The sequence below is a fragment of the Cebus imitator genome, unplaced genomic scaffold, assembly GCF_001604975.1.
Source record: "Cebus imitator isolate Cc_AM_T3 unplaced genomic scaffold, Cebus_imitator-1.0 Scaffold32, whole genome shotgun sequence".
NCBI classification, from domain to species: Eukaryota; Metazoa; Chordata; class Mammalia; order Primates; family Cebidae; genus Cebus; species Cebus imitator.
The window spans coordinates 8063802-8085041 of NW_016107347.1; the positions used below are offsets into that span (position 1 = coordinate 8063802).

General features: G+C 41.6%; 1 protein-coding gene across 1 annotated transcript in view; it reads right to left on the minus strand.

Annotated features, from left to right (window-relative positions):
* Positions 1 to 11321: 11321 nt before the first annotated feature.
* The window catches only part of RAP1A (RAP1A, member of RAS oncogene family), a 26666-nt gene continuing 16747 nt past the window's right edge, over positions 11322 to 21240 (minus strand). The window contains exons 6-7 of the mRNA XM_017524325.2: positions 16230 to 16345; positions 11322 to 13055 (exon numbers count right to left, since the gene is read on the minus strand). Of these exons, the coding sequence (XP_017379814.1) occupies positions 16259 to 16345 (87 nt within the window). The 3' untranslated portion in view covers positions 11322 to 13055; positions 16230 to 16258. The remainder of the gene's footprint in view (positions 13056 to 16229; positions 16346 to 21240) is intronic.

Here is a 21240-nt window from a genome sequence, read left to right on the forward strand (position 1 = left end):
AGTAGAGACGGGGTTCCACCATGTTGACCAGGATGGTCTCGATCTCTTGACCTCGTGATCCACCCGCCTCGGCCTCCCAAAGTGCTGGGATTACAGGCTTGAGCCACCGCGCCCGGCCTTAGCTCCAGCTTTTCTAAAGCCGCTGTGGGCACGTGGCCCAGGAGGGCAGCCTAGTGATCCAGACCCCGCCTAGGACCGCCCTGGGAAGCCACTGTCCCTCCCACTGCAGCAGGGAACACCCACTGGCTGGGAAAAGACAATGTGGATACCCTTTTGGGCCAAGCGAGCCAGGAGGGCACACCCTCCCACTGCCCATCTCTGCCTTCCACCAATTGTCCCTCAGCTTGATGAGGCGTGACAGCTGCAATTAGAGGCAGAATGCCTTCCCGCCCTCAAAGCATTAATAGCAAGTTGGAGAGACAAAATAGTAAGAAAAGGCTCTTCTGCCTGCTTCCTAGACCCCTGGGGGGAGTGGAGAAAGGGGCGGAGAGCTCAACTTGGGGTTATGGGAGCACAGCCACCGTGGTTAAGGTCACCTTCAAATCCTATGCAGTGGATTGAAGGTGATGTTTAGTTTTTGGTGGGGGAAGCTACAGGAGGGAGAAAGGTGCTCATGCTTTTTGGGTTTTGTTGAGCACTCACTATTTGTCAGGTAGTGTGCATATCTCTGAAACTTAGAATGACTCTAGAAGGCATTGTTCTCCAGACACATCTATGGAGGTTATTAGGGGTCATGTAAACTGCCCAGATTAGGCTGCTAGCAAAGGAAAGGACAGAGATCCGAATAGAAGGTTGGGTTATCAGGCTCCAAAACCTGTCCTTTCCTTGCTACCTCTCTACCTGGAGTTTGCCAACTAAGCAAGCCCAGTCTGCTGGAACCAGCCCTTGCAAATCTTTTGTGTCTTGCCAGAGAATTCTAACATTTCAGTCTTGAGTGAGGGAACGTTGGCTATGGCTGCCTTTCCTTTGGAGGTGGTGGTGGTGGCGGGGTGTGTGTGTGTGTGTGTGTGTGTGTGTGTGTGTGAACGCACAGAAAGTGCATGTGAAGATTCCACCTACTGAATCATGAGAGGAGGAAGTCGTGGGCTGCTGGCTGGTGGAGAAGCCATCCAGCAAATTATTCAAGATGACGCCAGCTCCAAGTCCGGAATGAGTCTATGGGAAACCAGGGTACTTCTTGGACATTCATCTACAACTCACCTGTTTCGTGGACTGCTCTCAGTGGTTCAGATAAATGGAACAAAACTTTATGAACACCTCCCAACTTCAGGCATTGTGATAGAAACTAAGAGCAATGAAAAGGACCCAACTCCTGCTCAAAGGGATCCAGTGGAAAATAAGCAGACTTTGAACCATTGGTTAGCCAGAAGAGAAGCGGGGGACTGAAAATTATTTCAACTTGGGCCAGAACAAAAAATCAGGAAGCAACACTTGCTGCCAACATGATTGACAGGTGTCAGCACCTTCGCCTTTGTGTTATTTCCTTCCCCTACACACTGAAAGCGGTTGCTATTACTCTTGTTTACCTGGACAGGTTCAAAGAAGTTAAGCAACTTGTCCAAGGTCCCATAGTGGTAGAACTGGGATTGAATCGGTTCCAACTAACTTGCAATCTTGTGCTTTTCAGACAATCCCACAAATTGTCCATATCTGTTCCAAAGCCAAATCAAAAGGAACAACAACATCTGTCCTTCCATATTAGCCATGGTCCTGTGTGGATCATAAACGGCATGTTGACTGTCCGATGGAGACTTAATTTTCCCTTCCCTTTGGGCACCTGCCACAGCAGTGACAGGCTGTATTTTTCTGAAGTGGAGGGAAGAGGCGAATGGGAATGCCTAGGCCCTAACCATACAGGAAGGTGCAGGGAGAGGGAAGCAGTATGTCTGTGAGGAGATAGTGGAAATAAGCAGAGAAATCAAACAGCTTCATTCTTCTGGGGCTCACTTTATGGTTAATTAGCACATGCAAATGAGCTAGAAGCTCATTTAATACCCTCCCTGACATGTAGCCCCATCCCGCATCTGGCCCGCTTCCCTGGCAGGTACAAAGGCCACCTGATTGGTCCAGGTATCTGTGGAGGGTTCCACCTGCTGCTTTGTGGCCTAGGGAATAGAACAGAGCCTGCTGGGCATGGCCAGTAGGGCCTGCCTGGTCTCCTTCCTTTCTCTTCTCAGCCTTTCAGACCTGGGACCTCTCTTTTCCATCTCTCTAAGACACTTCCCCTGCACCCCATCCTTCAGGGTGATCTCTGAATCCAAATTTGCCCCAAGGAAGTTTCCTCTGTCCTCTCCACATCCCTAGCTCCTCCCCAGAGTCTTGCAGGGGAGAGGTTCCTCCATGTTTCCCAAGTCACACCATGGTTTCCTATGTGGCCTGGACAAGAGCCTGTCCCTACCTTCTCCAGAGCTGCCAGAAGCCACCTCAGATGCCTTCCCCATCCAGTGCAGTTCAGGCACTTCCGCCAGCAGCACGGTGTGAGCACTAGACTTTGAGTGAAGATTTGAGAGGCCTCTCTGTCACTGTGGAAGCTTGAGCATGTTGCCTGACCTCTCTGAACCTCATGTTTCTCATCTGTGAAAGCTGATAGTGTGGGGCTGCTGTGAGCTTTAAAGGACATAATGCACCTAAGGGCTGAGCACTGCCTGGAACACAGTGGAAGCTCAGCAGATACTGGACTACCCATCCCCTTAGTAGAAGCACTAACCATGTGACCCAAGGCAAAAGTGCTTTAAAAAAGTGCTTTCTCTGAGCATTGGTCTCTTCTTCTGTCAAAACATTTATATTGATTTAATATTTTGCAGGATTGCAGCAAGAATCAGAGAAGACAATAGGTGACATGTTTTTGTACACTGTAAAAATACTACCCACCAGATGGGCTGTTATTTGCTAAATGGCAGATTTACACTGTTCCCCAAGGGATGACATGCACTGGGGAGGTGGGGGAGGAGGTGTGGAGGTGAAGAGCCGAGCTGGAGAAAAGGTCCTTGAGGAGGACCCCACTGCCTAAGGACCTGCTCTAGGAAACATTCCCACCCCTACACCCTAGCTGCCCCTCACAGTCAACCCTTAAGGACCTCAAATTCTTGGCAAGGGGTAAAGGGTTGAAGGTGCCAAGTCCTAGTGGTTTTGACAAACAGGCCTCTGGTCTGCTCTTTCTGCTCTATAAAACCTTAGTTGCTAGAGTCCCCTGTAGCTCCCAAATCACTCCCTTCCTCCTGTCCTCCAGCCACCCTGGAAATGAATGGCCTAAAGGTGCTGTGGCTGCCCTCCTAAAATCCATTGCCTCCTGATGGGGTGGAGGCATCTGTGAAGCCTGCCTTCATGAGAGGTCTCAGGGCTCAGGATGGTGCTGCCAGAGAAAGGATGACTGAGCCAGAAAGGCCCAGGGGTAAGCTCAAACTGCAGTCATCCCCTTAGTACGATTATTAGGATGGCCCTTGCCTGCCTTCTGCCTCCTCTACTCAACTCCTAAAACAAACAGTGATGAAACCTCTCTTTCAGATCCCCTCTGAATTTGACAGAGGACTTACTTCCTGGCTTTCTACTCTTCAGTGAGTCCTGACATGTCACTGTCCGCCCCCCCCAAGCTCCAGATCCACCCCCCACCCCCGCCCAGTTCTGGAGCACACATGCACATGCACAGCATCACAATTAAGTCAGCCTTGCCAATGTCCCTGAAACCAAGTCCTTGCATGGTTACACTCTTATCCCCCACTGAAGTCCTTCTCGTCCCCGCCACCATGCACACACTTTCCCGGTCCCCTGAACGTGCCTCTGTGTTCCTGGTCAGAGAGGACACTGAGGAGCAGTGTGTCCCTGAACACAGCTTGGGGCAATACTAATTTGACAAGGGGACCATGACAACCACCATATGCTTTCTTTTTTCCTTGCATCTTGGTCAGGACCTGGGGAGAAAGAGCAGGATTCTACGCCTGGCTTCAGGCCACAGCTGCGCAGTCCCTGGCTTCCACTCACAGAACCTATTCACCTATATACCCCTCGGGGCATGTCCCTCAAGATGACTGGCCCTTTCCAGGGACATACCAGAAACGCTGCCAAAACCCAGCTCCCATGAGCTCTACAACCCCGCCCTCGCTGGCTCCCAACTGGCCTCCACCCACCTTGACCTGGCTCTGGGTTGTCTGCCTTGCCCCTCTTTAAGCCTTCTCCACTCTGAATGTGATGACCCCAGTTTCCTTCAACTGGCCAGGGAAGGGTGGCTCAGCAGCCCATCTGAGGCTGCCTGGGGCTGTTGGTTTACAGGGGAAGCTGTCCTCATCCAAAGGGTGAATGAAGTTTTGTTTTTCTGTGACCCTTTTCTCCCGGCCAGCCTCACCCCAGGCTTCCACTTGAGCCCCACCTGCCTCACCACCTCCTCCTGGCTGGAGGCTGTAACCTGCAGCTGCAAGGAAATGCTGCTCAGGGTCTGAAGGATAGAGGAACAAGTGCAGGATCTGTCTGCGAGCTCCTGTCATTTCATCCTGTTAGTACTGTCTTCCCGGTGTCTACCCCAGTCCTGCCCAATTAGATCCCACCCACTTTACCCTCCAAGGTGAGGGGCTGAGCGTGCCAAGCTTGGGTTCTTTTCATGCCACTGGGTCTCTGCACATGCTGTTTCCTGAGGAATCCAGTTCCACCACTGCCAGAACTTATTCTGTAAGTTACTTCTGTGCCTGTTTATTCTCCCCTCTACAATGCCGCACCTCCAGGGTGGCAAATACTCATTACTCATTTCTCTACCTCTAGTACTGAGCACAAGTTCCCATGTGACCTCCACTCCTCAAAGTGAGCCCTGTGCTGAGCCCATCTCCTGCTTCAGGGAAGACCAGCAGTCAAGGTCCCTTAGCTGCCTTCTAAGGCCTATTTTTCACTCTTGTCCTCAGCCCATTCTCCAGAAGAAGGAGAGCTGCCGCCAGTCACTTCCTTTTTTTTTTTTTTTTTTTTTTTTTTTTGAGACAGAGTTTCGCTCTTGTTATCCAGGCTGGAGTGCAATGGCGCGATCTCGGCTCACCGCAACCTCCGCCTCCTGGGTTCAAGCAGTTCTCCTGCCTCAGCCTCCTGCGTAGCTGGGATTACAGGCACGCACCACCATGCCCAGCTAATTATTTGTATTTTTAGTAAAGACGGGGTTTCACCATGTTGACCAGGATGGTCTCAATCTCTTGACCTCGTGATCCACCCGCCTCGGCCTCCCAAAGTGCTGGGATTACAGGCTTGAGCCACCGCGCCCGGCCAGTCACTTTCAAGAGAGCAGGAAAACTCTAACCCCAGCACCCACTCCAAGCCCTTTGTTCCTGGCTGGTGCTCTGGCTTCTCCACCCTAGCTTCCCAGGCCAATTCTATTTTAATGCAAGCTGTCTGGTGAGGCTTTGTTCTCACCCCTCCCACTCAGCTCCCTGTCTCCATTGTCATGCTCTTATTGGCTACCCAGAACTCAGGCCCTTCAGATGATCACAGCCACTTCCCACGCCTACTCAACCCCAAGTGGGTCCCAATGTCCATTCCAGAGGAAGTCACCTTTACCCTATCCTTCACAGTTTTTCCCTTGCTTCCTCAATCCCTTTCCACTCATCTTCCTGGCCCGGTTCATCTCCCTGTCCTCTTTGGCAACAACATCTTGTCCCAGATTTACCCTACCCTAGGAGTTTTTCTAACTTGCCATGCTGGTGGTCCCACTGGGGACATTAAGTCTGCTGGATTCTCTCCTCCCATCATTGTGATTACGAAGGGAGGGTCAGAGCAGGGCAATGGGGAAGGAAGTTGAGAGCTGAGTGTTCAGCGCCTTCCCTGCCTCCGGCTTCTACTATTGGCCACACTCCAGGCATTGTCTTCCTACCAGGGATTGAGCCGCCAGTAAGGCAGCAGGAGTAGTCATTTGTGTAGAAGAGGTAGAAAAGTGGGGGGCGGCGGATGGGTGGATAGGCATTAAAAAAGAAGCAACAGAGGTTCTTCCAAATGGAGTAACAGCACCTGAAATCCCTGCATACCTCAGATCCCTGAGCAGAGGTGCCAAAGCTAGTGTCATCACCTAGATCACCTCCATGTCCTACCCCAGGGCCTCCATTTGCACTCCCACACCATACAACTGGCCTAGGGAGCTGAGTTGCTATCATAGTGAACAATGGGCCAGACTGACTTAAGCAGCTGTTAGAATCCCTGCTCTGAAGTTCCAAGCATCTGTTAATTCATGCCCCCCCCCAAATAAAATTCATATCCCAGATAGGTTTTATGTCAGTGATTTCAAGGGTCCAAATAACTCTTGACTGGGCTTCTGACTGGGCTTCAGGACCCTGCTGGGAGTATAAGGATCAAATATCTTCTTTAATATTCTCCATGTACATGTATCCCCTCTCTCCAAGGAAGACAGGTAGGTCCCAGTGCTTGGTCTCACTATTCCAAGTCCTACTTTCCAAACTGAGAAGGCTGCATGCTTAGAGTTCCGCCAGTAAGGCAGCAGGAGTACAGTCATTTGTGTAGAAGAGGTAGGAAAGTGAAAATTCCTGCATGCTTCGAATTCCCCAACCTGTACAACTGGAGACGTTAGTGATGCTAAGGGCAAGGATGACAGGGGCTACAGTAGTGTGGCCTGTGCTCTTCCTCTCACCCACAAGAGGTCTGAGGATGGGATCCTGGTGGGAATGTTGGCAGCTAACAGATGGGGGTGGATTAAGGAAGAGTCCCCACTAAGCCTTCTCAATACAATATGGTAGGTCACTAGGATGGAACAGTGGGGCTGCTGTCTCATGCTCTTCATGAAGAGTAGAGAAGAAAACTGGGAGGATACCAGCATTCTGCCTGCCCAGTAGGAGCCAGGTCCTCTAAGAGTCCAGGAAGAACAGAATCATGTCAGGTGAAACAGAGAAATACAGGGTGAGAAAATGAGATTTTTCAATCTTCTTTAACATCTTTGAGGGCCAAATAATTAATGAAGGTTCCCTTCTTAATGGGACATTTGTCTGGGAGTAATGAGCCTTAGATGTCATCTTCATTAGAGAAAGGGGGGAAATGAAGTGAGAAATGAAGAAAGGACCATCAGAATTCACAGAAAATAACCCTGACAACTGTGATTTTCATCCTAGATACTTAATTCAACTGGCTAGATAACTTCCTGTTTCAAGGTCAGCCATGACATGGCGCCAATGTATTCTTCCAATGTACTCCTTCCATATTTCCCAACACCAAATGGAACTAGATAACTTCTTGTTCATTTCTGTTTTCTGCACTTGCCTTTTCCTGAAATCTGCCTATAATATTCTTCCCTACTTTCACCTGTTGAAAATCCCACCCTTTCTTAAAGGCCCACTTCAAACTCCCCTCTCTGGGGAATTTCAGCCCAGAACAGAAAGCATCTGTCCCGTCTCATACTGCATTCCTTCTTTGTGACCTCTCTACCTATATACCATTCCTCTCCTGCAACTATGCCCACTTACACTCCTGAGTTAGGGTTACTTTTACACTAGATTCCACCCATTTTGCTTACTCAGTTTTCCTTCTCAATGGGTCAGCCCCATTAGCAGAGAAACATCCACTATTTCACCCATCTTGATAGGGTAATCCACGCTTGATGTCTCCAACGTTTTTTTTTTCCTGTATCTACTCCGGACACTGTCCCCAACCATTCCACTGACAGTCCATCAGGGTCACCAGCACCCTCCAAGTTTTTCTCTGCGAATTCCTCTCCATCTCTCAACCTCTTGATAGAATTCCTCAGGGACCTCTTTTCTATCTACACTCAACCCTAGTGATCCTATATAGCTTCATGTTTTAAAATATTAAATGTCCTCTCCAGACTGCTTCTGCTGAATTCAACTCATATCCAACTCATATGCCTACTGTAAATCTCTGGAATGCAACACAGTTCTTACACACAGCAGGTTCAGAGTGGAACTCCTGCCCATTCCCCATTCTCCTTCCAATCTACTCCCGTCACAATCTTCACTTGATTATTGGCCCAAATCTTGGATTCTTCCTTGTCTTCCATTATACTCTTATGTGCCAGTAAATGCTGCTGGCTCCACTTGCAAAATATACCTATAGCCACTCCACTGCTACCACTATGGTCCAGATCACCGTTCCTCACATGATTCCATCTTCTATCTGGTATCGCGCTTCATGTTTGCCCCCATACGAGCTATTCTCAGCTCAACAGAGCACTCCTAATGGCATATTATGGTTGAGGGGTCCGATGACATTATATCCTTGACTGAAATCCTTTTCATGGACTCAACACAGAGTAAATACTGTGGGAAATTTCCTCTTACAATCCCATTGCCTCTCTTTTACGACTGTTCTCCCTGTTGCTCACTCTGCTCCGCCCATACTGAGCTCCTTGCTAGTTTTCAACACACCAGGCACATGTCCACCTCATGGCATTGGCACAGACCTTTTCCCCGGAGAACAGGTCTTCTTTCCCCCAGGCAGCTGCATGGGCTGCTCATTTCAAACACACTCAAATACCAACTTCAATGAGATATAAACCTTTAACCCACTACCACCACATTCCCTCTGCCCGGCACTCTTGTCCCTTTCCATCACTTAACTCTTTTTCAAAGCACTCGTTACACAACAGTTGTCTTTTACCATTTTCTAAAGATAAAGACTCCACGAGGAAAGTGATCTGAGTCGGGATGCTATTATTCACTATCTTATCCCCAGCAAGCAGATCAGCACTTGCCATGCAGTAGAAGTGCAACGCATGCTTGTTGGTAGGCCCATAAGGATCATGCCCTGTTCTGATTTGCATGCCCTACAACATTTAGCACAAAAATCTGAACATGGTTAAGCTTTAAAAAAATTCATTGAAAACAGCTCAAAATAAGAGTCACACCACTGTTTAAAATGGGGAGGTTTATTAAAGGTTTTTCCTCAAGACGAACAGCCAATCTCTTGCTTCTTGAGAGAAGCAATTAGTGGGAAATGTATGTCACACCTTGGGCCCAGAACCACAGGAGGCCGCTTCTCAACAAGCCCAGAGAACTTACATCACCCAATTCCCGTTTAAAGCTCATTAATGTCTATAAAACAGAATCCATGTTGCCTTCCCAGAAAACAGAACTATGAACCCAGTCAGAGCCTCCAGCTGTTCTCAACAAGAATATTTAAGCAAAACAGGGCAATAAATGGACTGCACAGTCAACAAACCCAAGATGAAATTGCAGTAAAATCCATGATCAAAGTAATGTCTGAACTACATTTTCAAGAATAACTTACAGTTTTTACATTTTGGGTAACATAAATACTAAAAGCTGGGTGGTTAGACTGCCTCAAAGCTCACATTCATTTCCCTCTTGGCAAGATGAGCTCTTTCCAGACCCCGGACAAGAATCCAAACCACTCTGCCCTTTTAAGCCTGGAGCTGATTCAAGAGGGGATATTTTAACACATATTTAGCACCTTAAATAAGTACAAAACCCAAATTTTTAAAAAGGTTATTTCACAAATTATTTTCCTCCTCCAAATACCTGACAATTTCTTCACACTTTGGTTTCAACAGACATATAATTTATAAGCGTATATTTTATGTTTTCTAACATTCTGCTGTGATTGTTTACAAAGGAAAATATCAAGGTATTCCTTATTTCTCTTTCTGTCCCTCAGTCCCTAAGACAAAACTGAGCCACATAAACTGACATACATGCATATTTACGAGGATAACGTGGCAAGATATTTTAAACTGGCCATGTCCAGGAAATGTAGAATGTCTTATTACTATTCTTCAGTGGAGAAAAATGCTCCAAGCCTGTTTTAATAAAATTGGCAAAAAGGTCAGTATTTTTTCTGAGTATTAACTTCTCCAAGCACATTATAAACTCAAAGAAGTAGATTGTTTCAGTGAGGAGTAAAATGGTGGCCATTTATGATGGCGAATTAAGGTGCCAAACATGGATTAGTTCAAAGTTGTAGGGAGAAGAAAGTAACACACCAACATCTGTATTTCACCAAAAGTTCTTAAGAGAATTACTTGTGTAGCCACAGTTTAGGAAACTACAGTGTTATTCATACCTTTGATGAACTGTAGTATCTTCCCTGCCCCATTAGATTGTAAACTCCTGAGAGAGCATCTCTATGTCTCTTTGTGAGCCATGCAGTGTTTATGGATTAGGACTTAAATAGCTACTTCAATGCTTATCAAAGTATTAACCAAGCCCAGCACGGTGGCTCATGCCTGTATTCCCAACACTTTGGGAGGCCGAGGTGGGTGAATCATGAGGTCAGGAGTTCAAGACCAGCCTGGCCAACATGGTAAAACCCCATCTCTACTAAAAATACAAAAAATTAGCTGCGTGTGGTGGCAGATGCCTGTAATCCCTACTACTCGGAAGGCTAAGGCAAGAGAATCATTTGAACCTGGGAGGCGGAAGTTGCAGTGAGCTAAGATTGCTCCATTGCACTCCAGCCTCAGCAACTGGCAAGACTCCCTCTCAAAAAAAAAGAAAAAAAGAAAAAATTGATGTTGAAGCTCCCCCTGGTGGAGGGTAAGATTACAGCTGGATTTTTTAACTGTTAATTTCTAAAAGCAGACTGTCGGGGGATACCACCAAGCCACTGAAGCAAACTATGAACTATGGCATCAAGCCTCCTTAAATTCTATGTCACTCATATAACCAAAGTCATTATATTTTAAACAGCCACACATACTTAAATGAAGTTTCTAGACATTTGTCATTTGACATTCATACAATATCCTAGAAACTCTTTTTTATTTTTCAGCTATAAAAATACATTTATTTTCAGGTACCTTTCCTGTTGGAACCAAGACTAAGGAGTTCACATCAGGACAATATAAAAACACACCTATCTCACTTTCTAACAGGATACCTTTTCATCTTGTTCAGCAACCATAGGTATTCTTGCACATCTGACTTCAGCTGGTCCTGCTCTGCATACCACTGTGTGCTAGAAAGTTCCACCTTTAGCCCAAGTGGACTGTATAAGATGTGACAAAGGAATCTGTAACTGTCATCTTTCTCCACCACATTCTAAAATAGAAGACGCTGAGTTTATGCTACTAGTCAAGCAGACTGAGACTTGGAGTTAGTCTTATTAAATGACTTCTATTTAATCTGGCAATTAACTACACAATAGATGGGACAAGATAGTATTTAGAAAGTTTTACTGGTTGATGAGAAGTCTGTCTATGATTTTAAGTTCAAAGAAATGTTTGAGGGGTGTTTTAAAGCAGAATGACTTTAGAGGACCTTAAAATAAAAGATGCCACTCTGACCTGACAACTGGCCCTAATGCTTCATTAAAATGTACTATATAGTTTTGGCCCCTCAATCCCAGGCATATGCATAATTGGATCACTAGAAGGATAGTGTTAGATAACTAAGTTTATTAGAAACTGAAAATAATAATAGTAATTTCCAGTTTTTCAAAACAATACTTTAACATTTTCTCAGGTTGATCAGAGCTTAACATTTAAAACCTGATTTTAAAATTTCAATTCAGTAAATGACAGGCTGACCACATGCCTGGAAAATCTCAGCAAGGCATGAACACTTCTTCATGCCGAGTTGCAAAGAGACAGTATCTAGAGATCCCTGAGCAATGACTTAAGACTTTTTAGGACTGGTCTCCTCCTTAGTATTTGGGCACAAGGCACAGGGTTTCCTAAGCTTGCTTCTTTCCTTTTCCAGAACTTAACTGGCTAACAAGCTTTTGTTCTACCTCTCTTTATAGAGATCACATAAGTAATATCACCCCGGGTCCATGTCTTCTTAAGCCCTATCTTTCATAAAGAGGAAAATAATTGAGAAGGAAAAGAAAAGCACCACTATATAGGAAGCTAAAATTTTAACTCAGCAATCTCTTCCACATTACTACTACCATACTATTTCATAAATAGTTGAAGCAAAAGTAACACATTCCTTTTATGCGTTTTAACTTTCTCTCAAATTCTTCAGTCTATTATAAAGCAAGTTTGAAATTTTTCACGAAACACTTCATCAGTGGACTCACACCCAACAAGTTAACAATGGCAAAAGGATTTCCTTGATGAAATTTCAAGCTGTGGAAGATCTGAAATAGTAAAAGTTAAACCCTGATACAGTATTAAACTTATTTTTTACATATAAAAATAATATACAGTGGGATTTTTATTCAATAAGATACAATCTTTAAGATCAAGAGAGAATATACAAAACTATTCTATGTTGTCTGATGTATTTTACTGTAGAGTAGGAATAAATATATCTAGAACAGAAAGTGCAAGGTCTGTTCCTAGAGAAATCACCAGTTACTTAGTTTAAAGCCAGTGTTCTGCAGATACTCAGCAGAAAGGAGCTACTGTCGCATTTAAAACAATGTGGTCATTATAAAATAAAGGCCTTAAATCTATAAACAATAACAAAAACACACAAACCAAATGAAAATGTACTAAAATTTAATCATCCATAAAAGCTGTAATTTAATCTGACAGTAAAACACAAGAAGCAATATTAGAGTTGGTTTAGTATATTATATATTTTAGCTTTGAAAGCCATAGAAATCAGTTATCCCAGTTTTTTTTCCTATAAAAGACCCATTTTTCCAAAGCATTATGCACAAACAATTTTAATTAGAATATAATGACAGATGATATTCCATAATTTTTTAAATATAAAATGAAGTCAATGACTCAAAAAAGTTATCTGCTGCAATGAGTTTGAGGGGACATTTCATATTACCATTACAGGTATAAAGTAGAATGGTTCAGCGTTTTAGTGCTTGGCAGGGAGGATCATGATAAAAAGGTCGATATGAAATCATTTGATCATAGTAGCAATATCTAACATTTGAAATGCATCCATGCTCTTTTGTATAGTCATATTAGAGTCAAGTATATTTTCACATCTGTTATAACTGCTATTGCAAAGGAGAAATACTATGGTCTTATTTTCCAAGAGATATACACAGAGCAATTTTTTTTCTCCAGGGAACTTGTGCAAACCAATATAAGATCTAAATTCTTCACATAATATATAAAACAGGAGAAGCCTCTTCAGATTTATTTTTTGAAGTCTGGAATGCTGGCACTTTCCAATTAGGCAACAGTTCTTCATTCCTGTAATCTAAAACATTGGATACAGATATACACATATATATGGTTAATCTCTTGATGTCAGAAGATGGTACTAAACAAGCAGGTATCCAATAAAGTAAAAAAATAATGAGTTTAGCTAATCATAACTTGAGAACTAAACTATGCTAAACAGCTACAGTAACAGTGTTAAATTCCCTTTAAAAATGTTTTAAAAAATCAAAAATAGAAGACTCAGTTCACAAGAAAGGAGTCCATAACTGATCAACTTTAGTTATCCTCAGTTATATTTAGTTATACTCAATTATATTTGGTGTTTCCCATTACATCTGACTATCCTGTCTGTACAGAGGAAAACAATGCTATTTTTATTCTATCTCATTTCCATCCCACTTTTACTTTCCTTTTTTTACTAAAGAAAAGAACATCTGCCTCCATAAACTTTTCCATAAGACATTCTTTATTCAAACATTTTATGATTATATATTAGAATTACCATTTCTAATACAGGTTAAGGCAAGAGATGATACAGAGAGAGCTAATCCCCATATTCAAGGGCAGAAGAATCAAAGTTAGTCTTATTGTCAACAGAGAAGAATTAGGTTAAAGGAAGAATCCTGATAATGATTTTCTCTGATGTCTTTAAAACTGGGACATATAAAAAAGAGATTAACATGATTCAATTCAATTTTGCCTAACAGCTATGGACTAGATAAGCTGCCCTCAGGGTTCATATTCTCTTACTAAAAAGGTTTATAATTTCTATTTAAATCTACCCTGTATTTCAGAACTTTTACAAGTATAGGAACAACATGGCACTTCAAGTCTATAATCACAGTAAAATGTACTGCAAAGCAGTCTGATTGCTAAGTCACCTATTATTTCGTATTATCAAACATCCACAGAGATCTTGGATGACTTATTAAGTAAACTTTATTACACATCAGAGTCTAAGAATTTATGCAAGCAGGATAAAAGTCTTACTCCATATTTAGGTCAAGATTTATCTTCTCTAAGGTAAAACTCACAAGGCACTGCCACATTGTTGGGTGTACATAAATGAATTTTAAAAATTGTAATAGGCCAGGAGATAGCACCTTTTCCTTTAACCATAAGCTAAAAGAATATTTTGTGAGAACTAAAAATTAAACTAGGGCCAGCCATAATAATGAGCTGTCAATGAGCCAGTCAAATATAAAAGAGTTAAATAACATAGTATTTAAGAACTGGAACTGGAACCTTCATTTTCTCTATTTTTGCACCCTTGCCTAAACAAACACATATACCAGTAACCTTAATAATCACTTTCAGGGAACTGATGATTTAAAGTTATTGAATCAAGGCCATGCACGGTAGCTCACGCCTGTAATCCCAGCACTTTGGGAGGCCAAGGTGGGTGGATCGGATCACCCTGAGGTCAGGAGTTTGAGACCAGCCTGGCCAATGTGGTGAAACCTCATCCCTACTAAAAATACAAAAATTAGTCGGGCATGGTGGTGTGCATCTGAAGTCCCAGCTACTTGGGAGGCTGAGGCAGAAGAATCGCTTGAACCCAGGGAGGCAGAGGTTGCAGTGAGCAGAGATTGCACCACTGCACTCCAGCCTGGATGACAGGGCGAGACTCCATCTCAAAAAAAAAAAGTTATTGAATTAAGATTTCATTAAAAGCCTAAAGCAAATATTTAGCCAGATGCTGTTTTTCCTAAATCTGACTACCAGAGATAATCCCCATCTCCCTTTCTTCTTTCTGTGTATTTTCCTCTATGTACCTTCATTTAAAAAGGGAGCTACAATTACTCAGGTGTTTCCCTTAAGAGAAAGATTCATATCTCTAAGGAAGCACATATTAGTTAATTTGGAGGTCTTAAGGGAGAATCTACTAAATGAACCCAAGAGATTTACAAGAGTTAGTATAACCAACTCTCCAGTGGGACCAGCTTACGCTGACTGGAGACCAAGTTTAGTAATAATGATGCAATTAGCATCAAATTACATAAAAAATCCACTTCATGAAAATACTCTTTTATGGCATTATTTATAGAATTGATGAAGTAGAAATGTTCAGGGGATTTAAATACATAATTAAAGAAAAACAGTCCCCACAGACTTGATAGTCAGGTTACATGCTGTCATAAATTTCTTTTCAATAGGGTCACTTAGTGGAAACTAAAATAGTAACTAGTAGAAAAGTCAACTAATACTTAGAAGCCTAAATAGAAACCTTTATTTAAAAAAAGTTTATCCATACCAGAGAGGAAAATGACTATCAAAATTACACTGATATACCACCACACATTCCCTGAATGGGTCAAGTTAAAGACTGACAACACCAATTTTGGGGAGGATGTGGAACTCAAAAGCCACTGGAGAGTGTGTAAACTGGTACAATCACTTTGAAAAACTTTTTAGCAGTAACTACTAAAGCTGTCCATATGTATAGCATACGATCTGGCCATTCCATTCCTAGATATATACCCAACAGAAATGCATGCACATGTGCACAAAGTCATATAGGAACGTGCACAGAATTATTCATACTAATTTCCCCAAAGAAAGAACTCGAATGAACACCAATAGCAGAATACATAAATATACTGCCAGTACTCTCACATAATAAAAATGAACTACTGCTACATTTAATATAAATAATTCCCAGAAACATATTTTTGAGTGTAAGAAGCCAGGCACAGAAAAATACACTACGTTTTTGTTTATGTAAAGTTCAAAAAAAGGCAAAACTAATCCATGGAGTTAGAAATCGGGGCAGAATTTTAATGTAACTTAGGGAAGAGTGACTCCTGTTGTTATGCATGGGTGTGTTCACTTTGGGGTAATTCACCAAATGTACACTTATGTCTTTTTGTTTCAGAGCAACTACTGGTTCACTTCAATTCAGCATGAATTTGGGAGTCATCTAGGAAAGTGTTCTATTCATTCAACCACTATTCTTTAATGCCCAACTCTGTGTCAGGCACTGGGGACACAGTGGTAAGAAAAATAGACACGGTCCTTCCTGGCTGTCAGAAAGCTTAGCTCAAGGGGAGAGGTCAAGTTATCCAACAGTTAACCTACAAGTTATAAATCACATTTACAAGTTACAGAAACTTAGAAATATCATAATAGATGAAATGGGAAGTGGCTGAAGTCTGGAAAAACCCAAAATAAGAGGATGAGAAAGGTACTTGTTCTGCTTTTAGCATCTTACCTGGCTCAGAGCTGCTGCTGACTATGGGCTTAGAGCAGCAGACATGATTTCTTTTTAGGCTTCTTCTTTTCCACTGGTGTTTTTCTATTTATCTGTCTGACCAGGTCATAAAATATCTAAAAACAAGAAAAAAAGTACTTAATTTAACTTTTAAGACTTTTTTCCACAAAACAATTCTGGTAAGAATTATTCTGCTCTTTGATCTGCATTCTGCTTCTTTCTTTTAAAGTCAGGTTTCTTAGACGGCTGCTGACTTTCAATCAGGGTAAAGCAGGACTTACCTATTTATAATGAAGGAAACGCTCTTACTCCTAGGTATTTAACATCAAATCAAGAATAAGAACTGGTAGTGAAAAACAGTAAAAACTTCAAACCTACAGAAAAGTTGCAAAAATAGTACCAACAACTTTGGCATATTCTTCCCAGATTCACCAATTAGTAACATTTTGCCACTTTTACTTTACACACACACATACACACACACACTCTTTATTTTCTGAATCATCTGAGAGTAGATCTTAACTATTAGGTCCTTTAATAAGTATTTCCTAAGAACAAAGATATTCGCTTATATAAACATATTACAGTTATGGCACTTAAGACATTTAAGGATTGACACATTATTCTGCATAACTACAGAGCAAATTCCAATTATGTCAATTGCCCCAATAATGTACTTTCCCCTCCAAGGACAGGATCCATCCAGGATTACACACTGCATTTTATTTCCTCTCACTTTAGTTTTTTAAAATCTGGAACAGTTCTTTGGCCTTTGTCTTTCAGGACATTGTCATTTCTGAAAAATAAACTCTAGTAACTTCCCTCGATTCGGGTTTATCTGATGTTTTCTCATGATTAGATTCAGGTTATACATTTTTGCCTAAAATAGGACAAAAGAGATACTGTCTCCCTTTCAAGGTATCACATGCAGAGGCACATGATTTTTGTTTGCTTTTTTAAAAAAATATTAATTTTGGTTAACGTAAAAAGTAGAAAAAGTCTGCTAATCCTTGATTTGAAATGACAAATATTTGTGGTTTTTAGTTTGTTTGTTTTATTTTGACACACAGTCTTGTTCCGTCACCCAGGCTGAAGTGCAGTGGTGCAATCTCGGCTCACTGCAACCTCCACTTCCCAGGCTCAAGCAATACTCCCACTTCTGCCTCCCAAATAGCTGGGAACTACAGGTGTGCACCAGCACACCCAGCTAATTTTTGTATTTTTCATAGAGACAGGGTTTCTCAATGTTGCCCAGGCTGGTCTCAAACATCTAAGGTCAAGTGATCTGCCTGCCTCGGCCTCCCAAATTGCTAGGATTATAGGTTTGAGCCACTGCGCCTAAATGTTTGTTAATAAATCTTGTGGATTCAATTTTTGGATGAAAAGTGCAAAGTATCAAAGATAAAAATACAATGCTACTTATTTCATAAAAGCAGATAATTTTAATTCAGATGCCAAATATTAAAACAAGAAACAGATAAGCTTTGCTATGAAATATAACACTTACTAATGATTTGGAATTAAAAACAAGTATCACAGAAGTCCCTTACTGTTACTAATCTGGAATAAATAGTTCTTTGCAGAAGCATATTTAAAAATGGATGACTTTAAGGAGCATTACAGGGATGACTAGTAAAATCTGAATATATAACAAACAGACTGTGTCATCAATTTTTATGATTCTAATAATTGTGCTGTGGTTGTGTAAAACAATGTCTTTGATCTGAGGATACATATACATCAAAATATTTAGGAGTAAAGAAGTGTGATTTCTGTAAACAAGTGGCAAAATTTTAGTAATGGGTGAATCTGATGAAGGGTAAACAGAAATTCTTTTTATTGTTCTTATAGCTTTTGAGTAAATTTTAAGAGTAAAATATTTTTAAATTAATCTACATTTAAGATAGATGATAAACAATTATATTTCTTTAAAGTGATAATTACCTATTTACTTTTTTTAAATGTTCCAGATTACAAGACTAAATTAAACTGTTAAAAAGGAAAAAAAACCTGAATGATTTATCCAAAGCTACAAAAGTGACTCATTTAAATTCTTTTCTTTCTGCTCCATTCTTCCCACTCCCATCCTCTTCAAATCATTTAACCCTGTTATCTCATTTCTAAAGAAAGTCTGAAAACAGAATTTACAAACAAAATTGTAGTTTTATAACTCCGAAGTTCAAGTTGTTTCAAAACTCTGAAAACTTCAAGAACTCAGTGTGCTTAAGCCACAAATGGGCTTTCATTGGTTCCCTACACTCAGTGCATAAGCTATAATATAAAAAAAATAAATAAATAAAAGTAAACTAAAACAGTAAGTTCATCAAAATTACATGTAGTTTCTATTTCAGTTTCTTCATACTAGTCAGTTTCTGGTTCCTGGTACTATACAGAAAGGTAACTAATTTTTGTAGTATTATTCTAAATTATTTCTTTGGAAAACATTGCCTACCTCACAGCAGCAGATGGTTCAGTGATGAGGGCAAGTTCGAACTATAATATTTGGTTAGAAATGCTGAAAGGCCCCAGCCTAGGTTCTTCCTCATCTCTCTGAACTATAGAAAAATCTGAAGGGAACACAGAATAGAGTTTCTCAATCCCTCTCCCGTTCCTAAATTGGGATGTCTTGATTCCAATTACTATTCCAGCCTCAGCAAAGAACAATTAATTCTTGATTAAGACTACTGTGATTCTGGTATAGCCATACATTACTTTTAGAACATTGCAAAGTGGTGTGAATAAGAGTTTTAAAAAACATTTATATATATATATCCTTGTCTGTTTTCAAATTTAAGGCCAAGAGGTGAATCTTTGAAAGTATCACTCTAGGCCGGGCGCGGTGGCTCACGCCTGTAATCCCAGCACTTTGGGAGGCCGAGGCGGGTGGATCACGAGGTCAAGAGATCGAGACCATCCTGGTCAACATGGTGAAACCCCGTCTCTACTAAAAATACAAAAATTAGCTGGGCATGGTGGCGCGTGCCTGTAATCCCAGCTACTCAGGAGGCTGAGGCAGGAGAATTGCTTGAACCCAGGAGGTGGAGGCTGCGGTGAGCCGAGATCGCGCCATTGCACTCCAGCCTGGGTAATGAGAGCGAAACTCCGTCTCAAAAAAAGAAAAAAGAAAGTATCACTCTATACTTCAGGCATTTGAAAATCACAAAAAAGTTACAAGGCAAAAGTTGTGTGAGCAACTATTAACTATCAAAGGAATCTTGTAGCTGGATTATCAGATTATAAAGAGAAAAATATTTTTAAAAACTCAAATTATCTGCTCCATTCTCCTCAGTCTCAAGAACTGAGCATAAAGTTTGTATGTTTTCCAAAAGTAAAGATTCTTTTTTTTTTTTCTTTGGGACGGAGTTTCGCTCTTGTTACCCAGGCTGGAGTGCAATGGCGCGATCTCGGCTCACTGCAACCTCCACCTCCTGGGTTCAGGCAATTCTCCTGCCTCAGCCTCCTGAGTAGCTGGGATTACAGGCACGCGCCACCATGCCCAGCTAATTTTTGTATTTTTAGTAGAGACAGGGTTTCACCATGTTGACCAAGCTGGTCTTAAACTCCTGACCGCAAGTGATCCACCCACCTCAGCCTCCCAAAGTGCTGGTGAGCCACCGCGCCCGGCCCAAAAGTAAAGATTCTAGAGATGGCTAATGCATTTCATTTTATGTTTTTTCTATGTTGGTTTTTATAAACCCTCATTTATAAACTCTCTGCTTTAACAAGACTGCTATTAAAAAGTGTCTCTGCTGACTGGAAGAAGTTTAATAGCATGTAGATTCTCACAAACATATAATATACTGTTCTCTGGATCCCAAAGGGAGAAGTCCTATGCACTGGACCCAGGCCCAACCCAGCCCCACTGTAGCCTGATGAACTTGGTTGTTGGGTCCCCTGGAGGTAAGGACAAGGACAGCAAGAAACCACATATCTTAAGGCCAATTGTCTTGCAGAGGGTGACCTCATATCACCGTTCTGCAAGCGAAACAGATTCACTAATTCTAACACATTCTTTATCAAAATACTTTTTTTTCTTTAATTATTGTTGAAAGACTTGTTCCCCCAGTAGGGTGCAAACTTCTTTAGGGCAGGAATAGTGTCTGTCTGGGTGACTGTTACCTGGGGGCCTGACACAGTGCCAGACACATAATAGCTAGTATTTGCTGAATAAATAAAATTTATAAATTTCTTGTTTTTATATACTTGTTAAAAATGGTTTCACATAAAAAAGCAAGCAATGGCATTCCTGATTATCTGTAAAATACAGAAGTTGAAGCAAGCTTAATTTTTTTACCTGCCAGGTGTTTAAAGTAACTTGGTCATTTTAAAAAGTCAGATAATAGTCTATAAGCATATTATCAGTCAAGAAAAAGTGATTGGCAGAACCACACTCCAGAGAGGAACAGCAAGCAAAAACAGAGGACTCATAACTTAACCCACTCTCACTCTCACCTACGTAGGTAAATGATCTGAATTCTGACTGATTACGAGTAATGCTATAAATGGCAAGCAAACAAGGGCAGCAAAGAAGCCTACTCTATTTTGTTTTTATTTTTTTAAAAGGCTTATGGTAAAGTAAACAAAAGCAAGGGAACTTTTTAAGGTTGACTGGTGGAGACCGTTGGAAATCGTACTAAATTTTTAGGAGCCCAGTAAACTAGCAAACTACTGGCCTTTTACACCCAGGCATGCAGCTTATTATGCCAAGTATTCTTGTCCACAGGTATGTTGTCAAGTAGCGGAGTGCTTAACTCAGTGACCCCATACCCACACTCCCTAAAAAAGCCTTGTGCACCTGCTGTATCAGGCCTAACAGTCTAAGTGAATTCCAGGTACATGTCCATACTCACACAGATTACCCACTTTGAATCATGCCCCAAAGGTGGGGAAGACTCATAACACAATTCTGTGATATCCATGAAGGTAGTCACATTCTTCTGTGTGACTACCTCCACAGATTATTTTCCAAATTGACTTTACAACCTATTTATGTAAGTCTGGATAAATAATT